Source organism: Sinohyriopsis cumingii, chromosome 12 (assembly GCF_028554795.1).
Source record: "Sinohyriopsis cumingii isolate HCF-2022 chromosome 12, ASM2855479v2, whole genome shotgun sequence".
Lineage (NCBI taxonomy): Eukaryota > Metazoa > Mollusca > Bivalvia > Unionida > Unionidae > Sinohyriopsis > Sinohyriopsis cumingii.
Window position 1 is genome coordinate 104456174 of NC_142972.1, and position 24880 is coordinate 104481053.

The 24880-nt window shown below is 42.5% G+C and overlaps 1 protein-coding gene across 1 annotated transcript; it reads right to left on the reverse strand.

Moving 5' to 3' along the window:
* Positions 1-20097: 20097 nt before the first annotated feature.
* LOC149787165 (protein meiotic P26-like) lies at positions 20098-22427 on the reverse strand. The gene has a single exon (XM_089977665.1). The coding sequence runs from the start codon at positions 22341-22343 to the stop codon at positions 20331-20333; it is 2013 nt and encodes a 670-aa protein (XP_089833791.1). The 5' UTR covers positions 22344-22427; the 3' UTR covers positions 20098-20330.
* Positions 22428-24880: the final 2453 nt, after the last annotated feature.

The following is a 24880-nucleotide window of genomic DNA, read 5'->3' on the forward strand; positions in this document are numbered from 1 at the left end:
ATCGTGGGGCACTTTACGTACAAGGGGAATTTAACATGGGAATAGAGTTTGGGCTTGTTTAGGGACAAGGGGAATTTAACATGGGATTTTTTTTTAAAAAAAAAATTTTTTTAAAAAGGGGTAGGCAATTCAAAAGACTATCTCTTTTCGAGAAATATGGCTGGCCCTGAAAAGGGCCTTTGGTTTATGTTAATATGCCCTTAACATAGAGGGCATTTGCGACATTTTCTTGTCCTCAAACTTCGTCTTACAGCAGGGCCATACATCAGAGTCCTCTTGAGGCAACCTTGTCTCTCTATATAGACTCTTCTTATCCACAGGCTGCTGTTGGTCCTGTGGACAACGGTCCACTTGGCTCGGACATACATGAGCATGTCCGTCCTGAACATCATTGTTGACACAAGGGTTGAAGATTCAACGTCGGTCCACATGTTGAGGCTCCGAGAATAGGTGAATCAATGCAGTGAACGGCGCTTATTTATAGGGACAGAAAGGATTGAAACGGATTGAGTTCATTCACCAATCCAAACACGCGTTACAGAATTCAGTCAGCCCGCATCCAATCGTAAGAGTGCAGTCTGTGACGTCACTTAGTCTATATAGATTCGCTAGCGCTTGTGTGCAGTCAATCTATGCGACAGTGATTCAACATGACGGAAACTCAGAAAACGATCCATTGGGGTGCACCAGCAGAAGAGACTGCCCAAGGGAACTCGGACTTACTTTCAGAAGAAGTGAATTGGGATTTTGTGGATTTTCTCTCCTCGCAAGAATTTGTTCCGGAACCTGCGTTACCTTCTTCATTACCGCAAGTGGAAAATTTTAGACAGAGACAAAAAGAAGAATTGGAGAAATTTATACAACGACAAAAGGAAGCGGAACAGGCTTTTCTCCTACAGCAACAGCAACAAGAAGAAGAGGTAAGAAAAAAACAACAGCAGCAACAGCAAGAAGAAGAAGAAGTAGTAGCAACAAAGAAACAAGAGGGTGAAAATCAAACGGTCACGGTACTGTTGGACATTTTAGCGGAGTTAAGAAGTCTGAAACAAATGTATCAGACTTCATTATCACGACCGAAGAGAATACGACCTTCCCAAGCTAAACACGTCAACCCTGTGACTAAGCCTACCGTACCACCCTTAATGATTTCAACCCAATCATCAGCATTACGCAGTTCAGAAGTAGGCCTTGGCCGTGGCAAAGGCATAAGGCAGTTAAAATTGATTGCTTAAACTCACCCCTGCACCATAAAGAAAAAAGGCCCTTTTCAGGGCCACCCACATTTCTCGAAAAGAAATACAATTTCAATTTGCCAATAACTCAAAAAAAAAACCCCACCCATTTTACCCCTATAGTACGTGTTTGTGTATGAGTGCGTGAGTGTAGCTTCTTATTTTAAAATCAAAACTCAAAGACACTTACCTTATATCATTCATTTATTCTTTTATCCATTGTTACAATCCAATTCACAATTATCAACACAACACTTTAATTAAAAGTTCATTGACTTCTTCTGTCTCCTTGTTTAGTCTCTCTGTTTTTTGAATTTTTTCACTGTCACACTCTTTTCCTCTTCTTCCTCCTCACTTTCTTCCCTTCTTTTCTTCTCCTGTTTCTTTTTCTTCACCTGTCTGCTTTCTTCCTCTGAAGAATCCCTCTCTTCCTCTGAAGAACCCCTCTCTTCTTCTGAAGAATCCCTCTTTTCTTCTGATTCCTCTTGTTTCTTTTTTGGGCAATCTGGAGACCAATGTCCTTTTTCTTTACAATAATAACAGGTATCTTGACTTTTGTCTTTTTTAGTCCCTGTTTTTGTTCTTTTTTGACGGTCTGGACACTCTGAAGACCAATGCCCTTTCTTCTGACAGATATAGCAAGTATCTTGACTTTTATCTCGAAAGGAAGGAGAGTAGTCTGTCGGCTGGTCTGAAGAGAATTTTCTAATGACCCCTCGCAAAGCTCTAACGAAACGTTCCATCTGGTCAGTCTCTTCCATCGTTGTGCTCGGCTTGAGAGTGAAATGAATAGTGAAAGGACAAGACACACACCCTTTTATATACGCTGGTCTGCTATGACTATAAAGTAGTTTATGGTGTTTGAACTTGAGTCATTTGACTTTTTGCTTTCAAGATGAAACGATCTAATTCATTTGAGAAGGAAGAAGAAGAAGAAGAAAGTAAGAGGCAGAAACGTGATCTATCGCCTCGTACCAGAGCTGAAATCTTGGCACAAATTCATGCCAGTGATTTTGAAGAGGACATGAGTGAACCAGAATCAGAACCCTCTAAAACAAGTTCACCACCCTTAGTCAACCCTGAAAAATACTATTCCATTCGAGAGACGGAAAAGCGCTCCTCTAGAAAATTTAGAACCACGGCTTACAAATACACGGTGAAGTTTAAAGATTTCAAGGCTGAAGTGCCGTTAGAGAAAGCAGAAGTGTTCATCACTGAGGTGTGGGATTCTTTGCTCACTGCACTCAAGCAACAATGTCAACCCAAAGAAGACGATCGCTTGAGACTTTCCATACAACACGACGGTTTGAAATCCCCTGTTTGGATCGAGTTTAGCACCCCTGCAGAATTGACCGCTTCCAAAGTCATGGACAAGATTCAACACGTGCAACAATCTAATGACCAGTTTGACATCACCGATGGAAAAGCCACATTGGACATGACCCACGTCTCTCCTCCTCAAGGGACTGGACGCAAAAAGATGTTATTGGTGAACGACCTTCGCAGCATTAAGCGTAGCCTTGTCCAAATTCACAATCCTCATGACCAGATGTGTTTAGCCCGTGCCATCGTGGTGGGACGAACCTATGCCAACAAGAACGACACGGTAGAATGGAAAAGAACCTGGAACACTATTCAACGTTCCTATCGAGCCAAACAACGAAGCGAAGCAGAACTCCTGTTACGACAAGCCGGCCTGTCCAAAGACACACCCTGTGGCATTCCTGAGATGCAAAAATTGCAAGATGCCCTAGCTCCACGCTACACCTTGAAAGTGCACCCTCAAGAAGTGCGCGGACCTCTGTTGTTTCGAGGCCAAGACTTTAAGGACGGAAAATACATTCACCTTTATCATCACGATGAACATTTCGATACCATTACCAGTATCACCGGATTCCTTAAATACAGTTATTACTGTGAGAAATGTGACCATGGTTATAACAATCGAGAGCAACACAAGCATTGTGGATCGAAATGCACAGGATGTTTGGCCTCTTCACCCTGTCTGAGCGAAGAACCAGTGCCTTGTTCAACTTGTCTGCGCACGTTTGTCAGCCCTACCTGTTACCAACAACATCTGAAGACGCAAGGTTCACAGAAGAAATGCGCTTGTCAACTGCTGAGATTGTGCTCTACGTGTGAACAAGTCATACGTACCAATAATACCAAGGCACACGTATGTTCAGGAAAGAAAAAATGTCACATTTGTCACCACATCGTGGACTTGGAACACCAATGTTACGTGCAAAAATACCAACCCCCACCAGAGAAAGAGGACGGTCACAAGAAGAAAGGCAATTTCATCTTTTTCGATTTCGAATGCATGCAAGAGACCGGCATTCACATTCCTAATTTCTGCGTGGCTCATCGAGCGTGCGAGAAGTGCATTCAAGAACCTATCTTCAGTCATTGCCCTCACTGCAGCAAGATACCCGGAGGGCGTGAAAAAATCTTTCGGGGACCAAACACGTTAGCCGATTTTGCCCAATGGGTCTTAGACCCCGTCGACAAGACGTGGAGCCAAGAGGACATCGAACGTTACGGAGATTGTCATCGTCATGCCACGGTGATGGCTCACAATTTCTCCGGATACGATGGACAGTTTCTTTTGAGGTACTATACGGAACAAGGCACCGAACGTCCTAAAGTGACTTTGAACGGAGCCAAAATCATTTTCATGCAAGTGGGACAAGTGCAGTTTAAAGATTCGATGAGCTATTTGGCCATGCCTTTGAGTCGAATGCCTAAAACGTTTGGAATGACAGAAATGGCTAAAGGGTACTTTCCACACTTTTTCAATACGGAAGCCAATCAACACGCCGTTCTACCCCATTTACCTGAGGCTCACTATTACGACCCCGACAACATGCGTACCGAACAACGAAAAGCTTTCTACGCTTGGTACCAGGCTCACGCCTCGGACCCTTTCGACTTTCAGGAAGAAATGCTAAAGTATTGTCGTTCCGACGTGGACATTTTACGGCGTTGCTGTGGAAAATTTCGAGAACTGTTCATGGAACACGGAGGGGTCGATCCTTTGAAAGAAGCTTGCACCATTGCCAAAGCGTGTTCCTTAGTGTATCGACAACGATTCATGCCTGAAAAGACCGTGGCTGTCATCAGTCCTCAAACGACCCACTTTGTCAAACGTCAATACTCGGTCAAAGCCCTACGTTGGTTACATTACTTGTGCGACAAGGAAGACAAGTGGATTCAGCATGCCCGCAACGGAGGGGGCGAAAAGACCATCGGAACGTATTCGGTCGATGGCTGGGACTTAGAAAACCCCAAGATCGTGTACGAGTTTAACGGTTGCTTATTTCACGGATGTCCCGTCTGTTACCCTGACCGTGGCACTAAAAATCAGTTTTTGCAACGAACCATGGAAGACTTGTACCAGGACACTTGTCAGCGGCGCCTAAAGTTGGAACAGCAAGGATACCAAGTGGTGGAAATGTGGGAACACGAGTACGATCACCGTATGAAAACCGATCCCGAGTTTAAACGCCTCGTGGAAAGTTACCAGTTCGTGGACCCGCTGAACCCGAGGGATAGTTTGTACGGAGGAAGGACCAATGCCACCTGTTTGCTGTACCAAGCCGACGAAGAGAAAGGAGAAGAAATCAAATACTTGGACGTGTGTTCGCTGTATCCCTACGTGTGCAAATATTGTCGTTTTCCCGTAGGGCACCCACAATTGCTGACGGAACACATCGACCTGAAAAATATTCGACAATACGAAGGCTTGATCAAGTGTAAAGTTTTGCCTCCCACGAACCTCTACCATCCCGTCTTACCTCACCATTGTCAAGGCAAACTGATGTTTCCCTTGTGCCGTACTTGTGCCGAAACGTGCAACCAAGACCAGCCTTGTCAGCACACCCAGGAAGAACGGGCCTTGACGGGAACCTGGGTCAGCGTAGAATTGTTCAAAGCTATGAACATGGGATACCAGCTGTTAGAAGTGTACGAAATTTGCCACTTTCCCAAGACACAACAATACCACAAGGGTGACCCTACTCAGAAAGGCATTTTCGCAGACTACGTGGATGCCTTTTTGAAACTGAAGCAAGAAGCCAGCGGCTATCCTTCCTGGTGTCACACTCACGAAGACCAAATAAAATTCAAAGAGAAATACCGGGAACAAGAAGGCATCACTTTAGACCACGTCGAGAAAAACGAAGGCAGGCGATCGTTTGCCAAAGTGATGTTAAATTGCTTGTGGGGTAAAATGGCACAACGACCGTGTTTACCCAAGACGGAATATTTGACAGAACCTTCCCGCTACTTCCAGATGATTCACGACAAAACCAAATACATGAAACACGTGGACGTCGTTCGAGAGAATTTGATCTTGGTCAATTACGAAGAAGATCTGGACTTTGTGCAAGACGACCCTTTTGGAAATGTCATCATTGCGGCTTACGTGACAGCCCATGCTCGCTTAAAATTGTACGAAGCTTTAGAACTGTTAGAAGAACGCGTCCTGTACTTTGACACGGACAGTTGCATTTACATCCATCACCCGATTCAACATCACCCTAACATCGAAGGAGACCGTTTAGGAGCCTGGACAGACGAGCATCCCGACGACAAGATTCTAAGTTTTGTCAGTGGCGGTCCCAAAAATTACGGCTACGAATACCGGGACAAACAAGGAGAAGTGCACACGACGTGCAAAGTGAAAGGACTGACTCTGAATTATCGTACCAGTCGAGTGGTCAACTTTGGGGTATTGAAAGAAGCCTTGCAATCGGGAGAGGATGGAAACTTTAAAGTGACCACTCACCAACCGAACAAGATTGTACGTTTACCCACTCACCACATCGTCAGTCGACCTTTGGAAAAAGTTTATCAAATCGTGTACCAGAAGCGAGTTCGACTTCCCAATCATTTCACCTTACCGTATGGACACGTTGGTATAAAACATTGGTTGTAAGAGGATAGTTACCCCACCAGAAAGATGACTTCGCCACAGCAAGAATCGAGTGAGAAACCCGATGAGAACTCCAAGTTCAAACCCTACCATTTTCCAGTCTTCTTACCTGACTATTGTGATTGTGCCCGTCGATTGGACACGTTTCAGAAATGGCCTACGGATAGGGAAGGATTACCTTCTTCGCATGTTTTAGCTAGAACAGGATTTGTCTACTTGGGACCTGAGTCAGGATTGGGACACGAGGTACAGTGTTTCGCTTGCGGACTGAAGTTACGAATGGATCTATGTATCTATAAAGATTCAGCTATTCTGGAACATACTCGATGGTCTCCGCACTGCCCTTACCTTTCTATGGCCTTTCCACCCATCACACTACGGTACAATGTTGACGGTACCTTAGAGACGGTACCTTCCAGAACAGGACATAAAAAACGTAAAAAAGGAAAGATGTACAAGCTGGAGACTGCATTGCGACTAGTATAAAAAGGGGGCTATGGTCAAGATCGATAGTTCATTGTGACTACCAAGACCGAGCGAACAAGATGAATACTTTCAGAGAAACACAGAACAAGTTGTTTAGAAGGGCACAATTCAAGTGTGAGGCTTCGGAAGTGGAATGCGATTGTGAGCCTTGCGATGGATACGATGCTGTACCTTGTGACCTGAGCGATGCCGTAAAGCATCATGGGGACTTTAGTGCCCCTACCCCTACCATGGAAAGTGATGCTGTGCGTGTCAAACCTGTGGGATGCGAAAGCGATGCTGCTCGTCCTCTTGGACATTTTACTGGGTTTCGTTTTAAAGGGGAATGTCGACCTTCACGTTTACCTCCCTACGGATGTCATCCAGCCCTGAGCAAACTCCTGCCCATTTCACTCAACCCTCATCGAAACGAACCTGTGAAAAACGAATATTCGTTTCCTGTGCGTTCGTCGGAATACTGCGACTTTGAAAATCGTCTTCAATCGTTCAAAGGAAAATGGCCAAAGTATCTGGGAGGACCGACCCCCGAAGAATTAGCCAGAGCCGGATTTTTCTACTTCGGCGAAGGAGATAAAGTCAAGTGCTTCAGTTGCGGTGTGTCACTTCACCACTGGGAACCGCAAGATTCAGCCTACGTAGAACATGCTCGATGGTCACCGAATTGTCATTACTTACCTTTAGTGGGACCGAGACATTGAAGTAACTTCTTACCATAATCATCTGTTCATGGATACTTTACAAGAGAACATTCGTGCTTTGCCTGTGGAGTTGAGAGAACGCATTTACCGAGAGCTGGTCAAAATACAAGTGAAACGTAAAGAACAATTGCATCCGTTACGTCACCGGTGTTTGAACCACTGGTACCTGAAGGCTATACAAGGACTGATTGAGTTGAAAGTGTTCCATTGGACAGACATTGATCAACGACCTCCTGGTTATAAAAAGGAATGGTTTGGTATTGACGATTCTATCTACTACATTGTAAACGTACTGCATCGAATTCCAGAGGAAGAGTTAACGAATTACCAACATCTTGAACACAATGTCAACTTGGTGAAAGAGGAAACTTCTGAACGAATTGTAATGTGTAGATTAGTGACTCAACGATTTAAATTCGACACTGAAGTGAAACCATGTTTGTGCAAAGAGTACATTTCTTGTGTCAGACCAAAGAGGATTTAGTATGACCTATTCATGGATACTTTACAAGAGAACATTCGTGCTTTGCCTGTGGAGTTGAGAGAACGCATTTATCGAGAGCTGGTGAAAATACAAGTCAAACGTAAAGAACAATTGCATCCGTTACGTCACCAGATCTTTAACCACTAGTACCTGAAGGGTATAAGAGAACTGATTCGTCAGAAATTGTTTCAGTGGTCAGACCTTGTTCAACACTTTGAGTTAGTGAATGATCGAAATGTTCATGATTTTGGTTACTTCGAGATTCACCTACAGCAATACATTGAGGAAGACGAGTTAAAGGATTATCAACATATTTTACGTGGAATCTACTTAGAGGAAGAGGAAACTTCTAAACGAACTCTGAAGTTTCGGTTACAGTATGCAAGATTTAGATTCCCTACTGGAGAACGAAGATCTCTGGCTAGAAAGTACGTGTATTGTTTCCGAAACAAAGAGACTATAAAAACAGGCTGCCATGCCACGACTTATGTCACATGTCATCCAACAGATTCCGTGGAAGGAACTCAATGACCATATTCAAACCGTGGATCATTACCATCAATTATTACAAGAACTGTATCCATTCAATTTGGGACGACAAGTGGTGTGTGTCTTAGTGACTTGTTTTTTGGGATTTCGTTTACCAGCCGATTCTTTGTGGACTCTTTACGATCAGTACTTACCACCTCCATGGCCTTAAATGGTCACGAAAAACTCCTTTTGTTCAAAGCCTTGCGTTTTCATCTGGATACTTCTCGACCTCAACAGGAAAAAAAGATTCGTCAACTTTTAGCGACCCAAGACGTGTATGACGATGTGTGTGTAGCTTGTGACTTACACCCTCATTGGACAGATGTTCGTGATTGGAAAAAGGGGGGTTTTGAGGCTTGGACCCAAGAAGTGGCCCAGTATGCACAAGAGTTGTTCAAGGAAAAAAGTTACTTTTCAACCCGTGTTAGTGACGGTGCCAGAAGAACCCGTCACCGAGAACAACCACTCGCTTCAGGACAGGACTGTCATGGACAGGCCTGAAAGGTCATTCCGGGAGGACACTTGTGTGACAATACCTCATGTAGAGACTGTAAGAACATTACACACTGTCCCTAGGACATCTTGGTTAACCAAAACATGTTGTACAGACACTTGTTTATATTCCACTTTGATCGCTTTGCTGTGTTTTATATTCCTGTACATCACTATTTGGGTTGTATGTATTTTTGTCTTTCGTGTTCATATTTGAAACATTCAATAAACGTGTTCTGAAAAAGTATATAAACTCTTGTCTTGTTTGTTTTTTCGTGTCACAAGTGACATTTCTCATACCATGGCTACCTCTACTGTCTCTGCTCCCTCTTCTTCTACTGTCAAAGTCATCGACGAACACTTAGATCGTGCCAGTTGGGAGGCTTTGTATCTTCGCCATCCCTTTAACATGCTCATTGCTGGACCTAGCGGTTCAGGCAAAACCGAATTCGTCAAACGTTTGATCGAACATAAACATCATTTGATCGATCGGCCCCCTCAACGAATCGTGTGGTGTTACAAAGAGTGGCAATCGGCATACAGCCTCTTGCGAGAAAGTCAAGGCGATTCCATCGTGTTTGTGGAAGGCATTCCTAAAGAAGGCGACGGCATCGTCTCTGACTCCCGTCAAACCCATTTGGTCATTTTTGACGACATGTTAGGAGAAGACGAAGAAGAAATTAAACAGTGGTTCACGCGCAAAGGGCATCACCGTAATGCCAGTGTCGTTTACATCACCCAAAATTTGTTTCAACAAAGTAAAGCCCATCGCACCATCAGTCTCAATGCGCATTACGTGGTCTTGTTTAAAAGCCCTCGAGATAAATCGCAAGTGCAAGTCTTAGCCAAACAGTTAGGAACGCCTTGGCTGACTCAGGCGTACGACGATGCCACTCAAACGCCACACGCCTATTTACTCGTCGATTTGAAACCTACGACCCCCGAGGATTTGCGATTTCGTACCCACTTGTTTCACCACTGGTGCCAAGACGGAGGACCTGTCCTGTACACGTCTCCGTCCTCGACTTCATTTCACTCCTCCCATGAAAAAAATCTATAAAAACCTCAGACCCTTTTTCGTCTGTCTCACACAGTGTGAACATGACGTCCCTTCAGTCACATCTTCCCGTCAAATTGATTCGTGCCTTGTATGGCATCAGCCGAGAAAAAGATCCACAAACACGAGCCCGTGTCTTAGAAGCTAGTCTCAAAGAAGTCTTACGATGGTTCACGGTGACGGCACGTCAATTACTCCAAGGAATCATTCAGATTCCTCATCAAACCCAACGCTTTTTCGATCGAAACAAAGTCGCTTTGGTCCAACTGGCCGATCCACGCATTGACACTCAAACCAAAAAACAAATCATTTTGAAACCTGGAGGGAGCGGTACTCTAGGAGGGGTCATCATTCGCTCACTCTTAAGATGGGATCCTAATGTCCCCAAAGTTATCCCCAAGACAAAAGTTCAACGAAGCCCCAAGAAGAAAAAGAAAAAGACCAAGTCCCCAAGAAGAATAACTTCTCCAGTGGCAGGACCCTCCTCTTACCAGACACCACCCCGGAAAAAGAAAAGAAGCCCCCAGAAAAAGAAACAGAAAAAAAGTCCTCAGAAAAAGAAAAGTCCACAGAAGAAGAAAACTAGTCGCAAGAGAGGCACTTCGGCCAGGACGCAACCTTACACTCGCAAGCCACGACCTGCCACAGCGGTGACTGCGTCTCCGGCAGCCTCACGTTTGTCCACTTCTCCGTTGATGTCACCAGGAACTGAAGAGTACTTGGAGACGTTGATCACACCAAGAACTTCTCCGTTGATGACCACCAAAAGAACTTCCCCAGTGGCAGGACCTTCCAATTTAGCGGCAGTGGCTGCTGCTCACAAAGTACCTTCTCCCAAAATCAAAGTCCAAGAAAGATCGGGCATGTTACAAAGTTTACTGGATTTGTCCAAACAAGAACTGGCTCGATTTAGTCCGTTACGTACCCCTGCACGACGTGTCATGCCTGTCCTCAAACTGATAAAACGTAAAGACAATCAGTGGCGACGCGTTCCAGTATAAAAAAGGCCTGTGACCGAGTAGGGTATCAGTGTTTTTAGGTGCTCCTAAAGACTCAAAGATGTCACCCTCCAGAAAACCCCAAGGAAAGAAAAGGAAAGGACTGCCACCACGTTTAGCCAAACATGGGGACCTGTTATCTGTCCTGTCCAAAGCTTCTCCACCCCTACGAAAAAAACTCATTCAAACGGCTTCCAAAGAGGTCATCGATACCGTGTGCGAATGTTGTTTGAACGTCTTGAAAGGCACGATCCCTTTGTCCAAACACCAGAAACAATGCTTAGGCAAACATCGTCACGTTCTTCGGAAAATGGTTCAAAAGAAAATTCCCATTCGTCAAAAAAAGAAGATGTTGGTCCAACGTGGAGGTATTTTACCTCTCTTGTTAGGCCCCATACTGAAAGGAGTCTTGGGAACCATGTTGGGAGGACTGATGGGAGCAAGATAAAAAGGCCTTCGGAAGTCCCAAGATCTCAGAATTCACCCCTGACAACCCCATGGAAGGACGAAAACTAGCTTTAGTGCCTTACAAACGATGGATGGAATACCATCGGTGGCAAGAACAACGCACCCCGCATTTACCTCCCAATCCCAATTTGAGCGAGATGTCCCAGTTACAACACGAATTGCAGTCCTTGATGGATCGCCAAGATTTGTCCGAAACAGAAAAATCGCAAAAGTACGGTCAACTCTTGCAACGATTGCAACTCTTTCACCAGAAAGCTTTAGACGAAACAGCTCTACCCACTCTGAAAGATTTTAAGACCTTGATGAAAAGTCCAGCACCATCATCATCATTACCACCACCACCACTACTGTCATCCCCAACAGTCACCAGAGATGCTACCCCACAAAGACCTGAGGAAGAAGAGACGCGCGAAGTGTTTCAAACACCGTCAGCAGCTCCCATTTCGAGTAAGATTGCTGCATCCTTATTGACCCCGTCCCCCACACCCCAACGAGAAGAAATGAAAGCTTGGGTTAAAAAGATGATGTCCACACCTCCTTCGACAGAAGTGAAAAAGAAAGAAGGGAAACCAGAAGCGAAAAAAGAAAAGAAAACCAAAGCCATTCCATTGCCACCTCCACCACCACTACCTTCGACTTCTACTCCCGTAGCCCATCGGACACGTAAATCCGTTTCCAAACCACCCTTTAGACCCACCCAAAGTAGCATCACCGAAGAGTGGGTGACTTATTAACACACCAACACAAAAAAATGGAAAAAGTCTTAGCCAGCATTTACTACGATCCCTCGCATCCTGCAGGTTACGCAGGAGTTCAAAAATTGTATCGTGCTGCCAAAACGCGACTGAAAAGTCTCCGTTTACCTCAAGTGCAACGATGGTTACAAGAACAAGCTACCTACACTTTGCACAAACCCATTCGACGCAAGTTTGCCAGAAGTCGCACCCGAGTGGAAGGCATCGATCATCAATGGCAAGCCGATTTAGCCGATGTCTCTCATTTGGCCAGCTACAATCGTGGTTACAAATATTTGTTTTGTGTCATCGACGTCTTTTCCAAATTTGCCTGGGTCGTGCCCTTGACTTCCAAATCGAGCAGCGAGTTAGTGCGAGCCCTGCAACGGGTGTTGAAACAAAGCGGCCGTCGCCCTCTTCGATGGCAAACGGACAAAGGCACCGAATTTCTGAACCAAGCTTTCCAAAAAGAATTAAAGAAACGTGACATTCATTTTTTTACCACCGAAAACCCCGAAACCAAAGCCAGCATCGTGGAACGTTTTCAACGCACTTTGAAAGAACGCATGTGGAAATATTTTACGCATCACCACACTCTGAAGTACATCGACATCTTACCGCACCTGGTGCAAGCGTACAACCAATCTTACCATCGAAGCATCGGACGTGCCCCGCAAGACGTGACTCCCGACAACGAAGTGCTGGTGTTCGAGCGTCTGTTCGGTACGTCCCCGACGAGGGCTGTCCCCAAGAAAAGTGGAGAGTTGACCGTAGGAGATTGGGTGCGCATTGGCAAAACCAAACGCACTTTCGACAAAGGTTACTTACCTAACTGGACGACCGAACTGTTTCGCGTCACTGGACGAGTGCATGGCCGTCATCCTGCCGTCTATAAATTGGAAGACATGAACGGAGAAGTACTCAAAGGAACGTTTTATTTGCCCGAGTTACAACGTGTCACCAAAAAAGAAGACGACGTGTACGACATCGAAAGCATTCTCGAACGCAGAACCCGTAAAGTGGGCAAACGACGTGTCAAAGAAGTCAAAGTACGTTGGAAAGGATATCCACCCAGTTTCGATTCTTGGATCGACGCTTCGCAAGTCATCGACTATAAAAAGAAGAAGTGACCATCATGCCCTTTCACACAACAGACGCAGCTACGTCGACCACTCCTTCTTCCCCTAGTTCTTCTGTGCAAGATTTACAAAAACAACCCTTGTGGGTGTGGTGTGGAGAACGTGTGCCTAAAACGCAAATCGTCTTTTTCTGCCAAATCTTCGTGGTGTATTGTGTCATCGGGGCAGCCATCGCCAATTTGAGTTTGCAACAAGGAGACAAACAATTGTGGACCATTTTATTGAGCAGTTGCATCGGTTACCTACTTCCCAATCCCTCCCTGAAATTCTCCTCGAACGGGAACGTTGTGTCCAGTGCCAGTGTTAGTGCCAGTCACCACTCCAACAACAACCACAACCAGAACCCCATTTTGGGCGGAGACACGCCTCTGACATCCACTAACCCCTCGGACAGCCACAGAACTCTGGAATTATGAGTCACCAAAACCAATTTTACTTAACCTTACCCAGTGACAGTTCCATGGAGGTGTTTCCCAACAACGCGTTGTGCTGTTACACGGCCAAATTACCTCAAGCCATCCCCTTAGATCACGAAGCCCATTGGGAAGTGGCTTTAGTAGAAATGATTCACCCGACCCAAGTCCTCAATGTCCTTAACAATCAAAATACTTTTAAGGTGGAAGTTCATGACAAACCATTGCAAGATGAGTTGGATAAGATTAGCACATATACCAATAAAACCTATGATGAGAAAACTAAAACGTTTACCTACAACTTTGTGATTCCCCCAGGCTATTATTTCAGTGGTCATCATTTGGTCAGCGCCATAGCCTCCAAGTTTAATGGTGTGTTTGGGGAAGTTTTTAAGAAGGAAACTTTCAGGAACAAAAGTGTCACCCTGGAGTACCACAAAGTAGCTCGTCGCTTCTTGATGAAATTTGAGCGAAGTAAAATCGTCTCCATTATATTTTGTCCTGAATTGTTTGACATGTTGGGCGGTGACATGGAGCTGAGGAAGAGCTTAGAACAAAAAACATCACCCGAATTACCAGTCATTTACGACAACGTGACTTTTGGCCAGTATTTTCGTTTCCCGGTAGAACTGAACCAAGGACTGAATTTGATCTTTGTGTACTCTGATGTGGTGGAATACAACGTGGTGGGACACACCTCCGTGCCGTTACTGCGTGTCATTCCTTTCAAAGTGGATTCTGCCACGAACGCTGACGAGGAAGGTGGAAACACTTACCACGTCCACCGCGAATTTGTCCATCCTCACTATTTGCCGGTCAGCAAGTCGTATTTGGACACGGTCAACATTACTATAAAAGGAGATTTGGGACAAAATATTCCATTCACCAAAGGAAAAGTCACGGTGAAACTCCATTTTCGAAAACGGTTCTCTCACGACTCGTAAGTAAGTCATGTATCCAGTGTACCAAGGGGTTGCACGACAGCGAGGACACGGTTTAGGAGACATGTTAAAATCGGCCTTTCGTTCGGTGGCCCCGGTGTTGAAACCGATGGTGACACGCGGATTGCACGCCTTGAAAGATGCGGCACTGACACAAGGCAAAGAATTTCTCCAAAATGTCATCATCGACAAACAAAACCCTAAAGAAGCCTTCATGAGGGCAGGTAAAAATGTCTTGCTACAAACGGGCAAAGACATTTTGGGCCGACGAGACACACCTATAAATGCCCTGCACGCTACCGAGTCAGGCATTCAGCAAGGACAAGGCAGAAAGAGACGACGAAGAAGAAAACACCCTTTCACCAGACTTCAAGCGAGAAAGGCCAAGAAAAGAAGAACCGTTCGAGACTTAGACGTTTTCGATTATTGAAACACAAAACAAAATGATGCACCGAGAGTCTTGCGCCTGTTCCAAGACGGAACTGGATCTGTTTGCCATGCCCCCCACCATGATGACCATGCAAGAATCCCAATGGGTGGAATTTAATCCCGTCTCCTCACTGACCGATTCCGCTCCCATCGAGTTTGAAATCAAGGCACAGCCCGAAGATTACATCGATCTGAATAGCAGTTACTTGTACTTGAAAGTCCAAGTTCTAGATAAGGATGGTAATGGAGTAAAAGACGATGACGAAATAGGTCCCGTCAACAATTTCATGCATTCCTTGTTCAGCTCAGTGGATTTGTACTTGAATAACAAACTAGTCAGCAGCAGCATGGATACATACCCTTACCGTGCCTACTTGGAAAATCTCTTGACGTACGGAATAGATGCCAAGGATAGTCATCTCAATGCCTGTGTGCTGTGGGTAGCTGACGAAGCGGGCAAGTTAGAAAAAACAGATACATCCAATTCCAGCTTTGAGGCAAGAGCAGACAAAATCATAAACAAGAGGAGTTTAGAACTGATGGATCGTTTGCATTTGGACATGTGGTTGCAAGAGAAATATTTGCTGAACGGGGTGAATGTCCGCTTGAGACTGAATCGCAGCAGTACCGCTTTCCATTTGATGGCTGCTGATCTTACTAAGCCTCCTAAAAGCACAATTTTAGAGGCCAAACTGTACGTACGACGCGTAGAAGTGTTACCCAAAGTGGCAAACGAAATCAGTCAAACGTTGAGCAGAACGACTGCCAAGTATCCCATCCGACGTGTGGAAGTGAAAACGTTCACCATTCCCACTAACCTTCAATCCATAACCGAAGATCATCTGTTCCAAGGACAGTTACCCAAACGTTTGATCCTTGGTATGGTCACGAATTCAGCCTTCAACGGAGCCTTCGATCAAAATCCTTTCAACTTTCAACACTTCAACGTGAAGAAAATCGAAGTCAGTCGTGATGGCAAGACCTTGTGTACCCGACCTTTCGAACCTGACTTTAGTGACAAGAACAAAAATTACTTGAGATCGTACTTGTCCCTGTACGAAGCCACGGGTCAGTTAGGAACCAACACCAGTCACGGCATTGAGTATGACGATTATGCAGGAGGCTATGCTTTGTGGGCTTTCGATTTCACTCCAGACCAAGGCAGCGACGAGGGACATTTCCACCCTATAAAATCTGGCCAGATTCGTGTGGAACTTCAGTTTGAAAAGCCACTGACACATACAGTGAACGTCATCCTGTATGCAGAATTCGATAATACCATAGAAATCAACAGTTTGAGAGAAGTCATTCTAGATTATTAGAAAGCCATGGAAGACTGTTATCCCTCTTTACCTAGTGGAGAAACTTCGGAGATGGAATGTGAGGAGACCGTGGAAAAAGAAGAATCTCAAGACAAAGACGAAGAAGATATCATAATGAAGTCGAGATGGCCAGAACAAGAAGCCCATTTAGTCTCCTGTTTTGCCAAACACTTGGTCGACAAAATGACGGAATTGATCAAGAAAAATTGCTATGGATGTCAAAACGATCATCCCAGTCAAATTCAACACGATAAATGCCTGATGTTGAGTCAAGAAGAAAAATTGGACGAGTATCTGGACGAAGCTTGGAGTCTCATCTCGAACGAAGACGTGTTGCACCAGTGGTATAAAGACTTGCGTGAACATTCTTGTCCACCATTAACCACTCAAGAGATCCATCGTATCGAAGCTCTCCTGAATCAGAGTGAAGAAACAGAACGAATAACCGTTTATTCGTCAGACATTTTCAAGCAAAAAGTCAGGATCGAATTGACGACTTATTATTACCTGTGAAGAAGAAAAAAAACAACACAAAACAATGGATACCTGGGAACTTTATTACCTTTTGAACCACAGTTCGTATACGTCTTCTTGGAATCCCGTCGTCTGTGCTAAAGATGAACTCCCTCATCGCAAACCTAAAGACCATCAAGCTTACGTGATCAACACGGACGATAGTCATCTCCCAGGAACCCACTGGGTAGCCGTCTACTTTCCTCAAGAAGGATGTGTGGAATATTTCGATTCGTATGGATTGCCGCCTTTGGAAGACGATATCATCGACTTTATGAGAAGAAATGCTCAAACCACCCGATTCAATAACGTGAAATTACAAGGCACAGATTCCTTGGTGTGTGGACAATATTGTGTGTATTTTCTGCATCATCGCAGCCTGGGCTATTCCTTAGAACATTTAGTGACTCATTTCGATCCTCGTTCTTCTGCTAGAAACGATGTGAAAGTAGATCGATGGTTTTGTGACCATTATGCTTATCTTTTGTCTCAAGCTAGGAAACGTAGTGTCCATCAATGGCCTAATGATTTCCAACAGTGGAAATCACAATTTCATTCACAACGTTGTCAGCCCTGTTCAAAGTAGATTGTAGATTGAGAAAAAAAATGTTTGTGATTTGAAGAAAAATTGTTTAATGTTATAGTGTTGGATTATTGTTAAAAATGTTAGAGTTGTTGTTTAGTGTTAAGTGATTTTTGAATAAAAAATGTTGTGTTTAGAAAAAAATGCCTTTGTCTTTTGTTTAGCTAGAAGAATGTTGGATTGATGCTCTTTCATTTCTTACTATCCCTCTCATGAACGTTGCGGCTCGAAAACCGTGTGGGGATGTTTTCCTTCACGTCCGCGCTTTAACTTTAAGAACCGGGTTGTTCCCAGTCTAGCCATCCATTGTTGACCCATCCTCCTAAGAAGATGTGCTCCAAACTAGCTAAGCTCAACGAAGCCTACGTGAATCTGCATAGGGTCAGACACAGTCTGATACCGAAACCAGAAGAAATAGAGAATGTGAGAATGTTAAAAATCACTGAAGACCTGATAGAAGAGCTCTTCAGAGAAGAAATGAACAGGGAGAAAGAAGAATGGACAGAGAAGTACAGACTTCAGAGACAGCAGCAACAGCAGCAACAACAGCAACAGCAGCAACCTGAAACTGACAGAGGCTTTGTCGATTGTCGTATCGACACCAAAGAATTCTTCTTCTCTTTCCGAAGAAGCAGACCTATCGCCAGAAAATCTATCCTCAGAGGACATCGCATTCTTAGAAACTAAAAAAGAATGCCATAGCAAAAAAAACAGCCCTTTTCAGGGCTACCCAATACTCTAGAAAAGAAATAACGATCCATTTGCCAATGTGTAGGTAGAGTAGTGTGAAAATAAACACTAACTCTTTCTTAAAAAATGTGAGAGTATGAGTTTGTGTGTTTGTGTGATTGTGTTTGTAAGTGATAAAGTAGGTTGGTGTGGATAGTAGATTAAAATGATGTTTGTTTGTTTTTTGGGCTGTTTGAGGTGTATATTTTGGGTTAGATTGGATTGCTTTGCGTATGTGGATAGTCTATTGAAGTGATGGGTAGCATAAAAAAGTGAGCGAGTGTTTCTTTTAGGTCCGCGCGTTTTTGTTGTTTCTTGGTCATGATCTAGGTAAGATGAATTTTATGTTTTTAGGGGATGTTTTCCTTCACGTCCGCGCTTTCAGTATAAAATGAAACTCGTTGGGCAGTCGAGCTACCCTTGTTGATTGATCAACACCAAAAATGAACACGAGACTGGAGAAACTGTTGGAACTTCATGTGCATCTGGAATATGCCAGGCGCATATTAAATGAACTGGCCGCTGAAGCCATTGTCGAGGAGGGAAGGATAAGAGAGGAGGAAAGAAGAAAAAAAGAAGAGGAGGAAAGAAGATATAAAGAAGAGGAGGAGGAGGAAAAGGAGAGAAGAAAAAATTTCAGAATCCCAGAGAGTGAAAATTGGGATTCTGAAGCGACATATCCTGCCTCTGCTCTCTCCCCCCAAAAGGTAAAAAGTAACTGGGGGATAAGATGTGTATGTGGCGCCAGGCCTGGAAGGTGCCACCATTAACCAGGTGTCCATGAAGTTCCAAACAAAAACAGCCCTTTTAAGGGCTACCCAATACTCTAGAAAAGAAATAACTATTAATTTGCCAATGTGTGTAGGTAGAGTAGTGTGAAAATAAACACTAACTCTTTATTAAGATATTGTGAGGGTATGTGTTAGTGTGTTAGTGTGTTTGTAAGAGCTCAGGTATGTTTGTGTGAATAGTAGATTATGGGTTTCTTAGCAAATGTGGAGAGTATAGTTAGGGTTATATTATATGAAATGAGAAAAGTGGGATGTTTTCCTTCACGTCCGCGCGATGTTCGGTCATCATCTAGGTAAGATCCATTTTATGTTTTAGGGGATGTTTTCCTTCACGTTCGCGCTTTTCGTATAAGAATCCACAGTATTCGTCGTTCAAACCATTCTGCAAAGAATACAAAGAAGATGGCGTCAAACCAAATGGACAAATTACAAACCTTGCAAGACGTTTTAGACAACTTAGGAATAATGGAACAGATGCTATTAAGACTGGTTGAAGACCATTATTCCTATAGTCCCCATCGTGTAAAGATGGAAATTAACAATTTAAGGAAAGCAAAGGACAAGATTAGTGGTGTAATGAAAGAGATCAAGGAGGAGAAGGAGGATGAAGAGGAAAAGATAAGAATAAGAACATGGAACGAAAAAATTGAAAAAGAAGAGGAAAATGAGAAGAGGAAGAAAGAAGAAGAGGAGGAAGAGAAGAAAGAAGAGAAGGAGAAAAAAAAGAAGAGAAAGAGTGTTGGAGATAAAATAAGAAGTTGGTGGAGGAAAAGAAGAAATTAGAAGAAGAAAACCCAAAGGCCCTTTTCAGGGCCAGCCATATTTCTCGAAAAGAGATAGTCTTTTGAATTGCCTACCCCTTTTTAAAAAAAATTTTTTTTTTTAAAAAAATCCCATGTTAAATTCCCCTTGTCCCTAAACAAGCCCAAACTCTATTCCCATGTTAAATTCCCCTTGTACGTAAAGTGCCCCACGATTTATCGCCATGTTAAATTCCCTTGTACGTATAGTGCCCCACGATTTTTCTCCATGTTAAATTTCCATTGTACGTATAGTGCCCCAAGGGTGTTTTTAATGCTAATTCCCATTGTACGTATAGTGCCCCCCTTCACTACTGATATGTACTCCACTGAGTTATATCATCGCGAAATTTATCGCTCTTTAATAATGAACGAAACACATGCACTATTGCGTGTGGCCATCAATGCATGTCACTGAAGCTGTCTGGTGATATACTATTGTATCTGGCGAGACAGTGTTGTACAGGTATGACAAAATATTAATACAGCAATAATACAAGCAATACACAATAGGTCACCTATCTAAATATGCGTGTTTTGCATATAATACAATATCATCCTTCCTTATCCTTGAGTGCATACACACTGAGATTAGTATCTCCTAAAAGAGTAAGCACGAATTGGTCTCTATTCTGATTAAAACTGATTCCGATAGGAATCTTCTCGAAATCTTTCAGGATGATCTGAATGAGGGATCCATCCGGTGACAGCTGGAAAATATTCTTGGATTTACCTCCCAATAAGAATACATTGTCATCTCTGTCCAAAGAAACCCCCTGTGAACATTGTAGATCCTGGTGCTTGAATGTAAAATATTTACATCCCTCCAGACTAAAGCAATGCAGAGAACTGTCTTTATATACAGATATATACAGGCGAGACTTGAATGCATTAAGTGCGACGTAAGTCTGGTTTTGCCCTTCACCATCAAACTCATGGTAGGATTTCGGCCTCCCTCCCAGTTTGACGAGACTCCAGTAGTACTTCTTTCTATCACCACATGGTCCGGACACTATCAACTCTTCATCATTGTAAGCAGCAATACCAAAACACTGGTATTGGGTGCGTATCTGCTTGATGGGTGTGATCGAATTATCCTGTATAGATAGTATGTGAATTGATTTGTCATAGGGAAATGTTATTGCTACTTCTTTTTTTCCTATGATACAAATGTCCCACGGCTTCCTTGAGAATTTGTAAGAAGTGATGATATCGTATGAAGATTCCAACAAATAACATGTTTTATTTGTATAATCCACTAGTAAGACTTGCATATCCCCAGTAAATGTTACACCTGAAAACCAAGGGGTAGTATGCTCTGGAACCTTTACCTCCTTCACATTCACACACGCTGCTTTACATACGTTTAGAAGTTTGAATCCATCACTTAAAACAGGAAAGTCGTCAATGTTCGTCATCGTTAGCCTGCCTGTTTCACCTCTTGGGATGTCCATGATAGATTTTAGTTGTGGACTGACATCCAACTGCAATGTTACAATGCTATTCGTCGTGTACTTATCATCAATGTGCTGTTGGGACTTTGAAATCTGATTCATTATTGTTTTTATAAGTAGAAACTTTTGAGGCTGTGTTGCATATTTATTTGCTGACTCCAAAAAAACATTCGAATTCCGAATTGCCGTTACATGAGATCTGCAGCCACTGTTCAGTCGTTCTATTCGCTCCTTTTCTTCGTCAAAAATTTTCTTCCCTTCTTCCTTTACTCTCCTTTCTAGATCATCTAAAGCATCATTAATTGTTTTCTTCAATCCCTGTATTTCAGCAGTCAGTTCATTTACTTCGTTGTTAAGCTTGCTTAGATTTGATAAATTGATCTTAGTAAACCTTTTAATCTGATCTTCAAGTTTTTGCATATGCTCTTTCATCTGCAATAGTGAGTCCGATATATCTGGTGTTTCATTGACAAGCTTGACTACGTTGGAACAATTCTTATGACTCTCAAAAAAACAGCTGGTACAAAGTAGAGTTTTATGAGTTTTGCAGAAAAGCTCAACAAGATTGTGTTCGTGCTCAGTGCAATGAAACACCGCATGATTATGCATAAGTGTATCCTGTTTTCTAGGTAATTCTTCAATTTTCAAAACAGAGTGAGTTTTCAACAGTCTTGATCCTCTGTGAAGTTTTGAGCAACTTCCACACAGAGCCTCCTCACATACAATGCACACGTCTTCGGCAGGGGAGATAACATCATCAGTCTGGCAAATGTTACACACAAGATTTACTTTCACTTTTGAGTCCATTAAGACGGAAAGTGTTAGTGTATTTAAAGGAAATAAAAACACCCATTTGTCCGTAGTAATTGCATCGTTGGAGCGGGACACGTTTCCGCATACTGGGCAGCAGAATTGCTTTACAGAGTCATTTACAGAAGTAGTTTTAGATATATGTGAGTGTAGACAATCCTGACAAAATGAATGTAAACAAGGCAGTCGTCTAGGAGACTTAAATACCTTCTGACAAAGTGGGCAATTCAAATCTTCTGATAATGTTTGTTCACCCCCTGCCATCTCGTCTGAAGCTACCAAATCCTCACTCGATGTTTCCATTATTGACAACTTTCGTTGATTTCACAGCTCTTTCGTTAGTAATACATACATTGTGACCTTGTGACGTGCCTGCGTGATATTAACCCCAGGTTTTACTAATGACTGGTACACCGTTGTTTACTGCTGAAAGAGATGGCGCCAAATATGCATTTAGACAAACATGCATACGCACATTGTTTTTCATCTGCATGAGTTTTGTTTTCTTTCCCGTAATTTTAAAGATGCAAAACACTTTCGTCTTTATTTACATTGTGTGATTGACTTAAAGTTGTAGGATAGCGAAAACCCGGTCTGTATGGCTTATTACTTCCTTGTTTTCCGCTTGGACCTATTAGTGCAGAAAGCGCGGTGATTTCTATATTCAGTTACAAGCGGACGGAGATCTTGCTATTAATATTGTCACAGGCACTCTCAAAGGTATTATTATTAGTTCATAAACACATAAAACAACGTTGGCTAACATATTCAATTTTCTAAGTAATATAGCAAGAGAATCAGTATGTTTTCAACAATTTACTGAGTAGAATATAAAATCGTATGTCCAACCTCAATTGCTTACTTAATATCAGTTGGGTACATAAAACAGCAAACTTTTATATAATGAATTGACTGTTGTTCAAAATTAATGCAAAAAGAAAAACCTAAAATCACGCGCGATCAAAATGGCCAGTACTCCTGAATATTTGCTATACAAAATAATAACAATCAACCTTTTGATGTATTTGGGAAAGCTGCTAGCATGATATTGTAATAATAGATCCATAATTGCATCTCACCGAATATAGCCATCCGTGATGAATGCTTCATTACTAAAGAAACTATATGAGCTGAGGCTTTATTTTTTAAAGCGACCTGTGCTTGAAACATGCACACCATTCTGCACCTAACGATTAAATCATTTATTTCAGTTATTAAGGTGCCCAAAATCAAGCTTGTATAAAAACAAACACTACATCAGTAAAATACTGTCCCATCGCATCACATATTTTCAAGCAAATTCAGAGATTAATGACGCGTTGACCTAAGATAAATTAACAAATAAATACCTGTCAATAACGTCTGTATTTCAACACATGAATAAAACCGACAACTACTTCGATTATTATTGCTGAACTAATAAAAGTCGTGCTGCTTATGAACGAGTCTTAATTCTGCAGAATTTTTCGTTTTATTAGACCAACTGTTGATTGCAAATCCATATATGTGTGCATTGTCAGCACAAACAAAACGAATCCAACGTCCAAGCGCGAAACATGGCAGTTATGCGATTTAACATTATTGTATATCAATGCATGAACTATTAACTGAATCTCAAGATATACGCAAGGAGCAACAGCACTCAGTCAAGCGTTGCATATTCAATGTTCAAATGGACTTCTGTCCACGTTCAAATCGGGCTTTGTTGCGCTTGTTTTATAACAACGTTTGACATGCTAATATTGCCTGACTATATGGTCCAGTGGTACGTATCCGTGACCATAGTATTGTTAGACTATATTCTTATTCATGTTGTGGTAATGTTTTTACTATGAACCGAAAAAAATACACTTTAATGATGTAAAGTTTCAAAAGAAATCTTTGTTTCAAAGGGATTGCTGACTCATTTAGCAGGAGTGATCATTCGATTTTCGGTATTCGTATCTGTATATATATCGTTCGCTATTTAGAGTCTGACAAACTGTGACATAAGTCTGCACGTATTATACGTTTATGTAAGTATGCATGTTTTGTAATTTAGATAGATAGATAGATAGCGCTATGCGCGATAGGTACATGTTTTGCATACATATTGAAATTATTTTTTATTAGTGGTTGGTAGCTGGGAAGGCTACTAAGTACCTAGAAGGCACATAACATATACAGACAGATAAACAAACACACATATCAAAGCAAACTGGCATGCAAATAGCTCGATAATTAATACCTAAATTATACAAATCACAGAATATATTCCAGAAAATGAATTAAACAGACTATATAATTTATAAAACAGACATAATAATATATTCCATTTTCACTTTTGATAATGGTACTTATATTAATGTGATCATTTTCATGTCTCTGCAGGTTAATTTCACAAAACCCTAAACATCTGTGTGTGTGATTTAGATTTTTAACGTAGATTTAACAATTTTTCAGTCATATCGCTACGATGTCTGCAGTGTGGCAGTTTATAGTGATTTAACAATTTTTCAGTCATATCGCTACGATGTCTGCAGTGTGGCAGTTTATAGCGATGTTTATCACTGGGGCATCATGCCGCAGTATGTCCCACCCAGTCACATGTAATCATCCACAAATAATAACTACACAGCCGTTGTATCATCATTTGCATTAGTGGTATTATTTAGTGTTCTAATCAAAAGCTTGATACTCGAGTTGAAATAAAAATATTATGTCCGTACATTCGTCCGTACAAGCACTATTGTGTGCAAAACTAGTCCTTCAGGTTCGAATAACTCACTTTTTGATCTTTATAATCGCATGCAGAGGAATTGGTTCTTCATATGGTATGGTTAAGGATTCGTAATGCATGA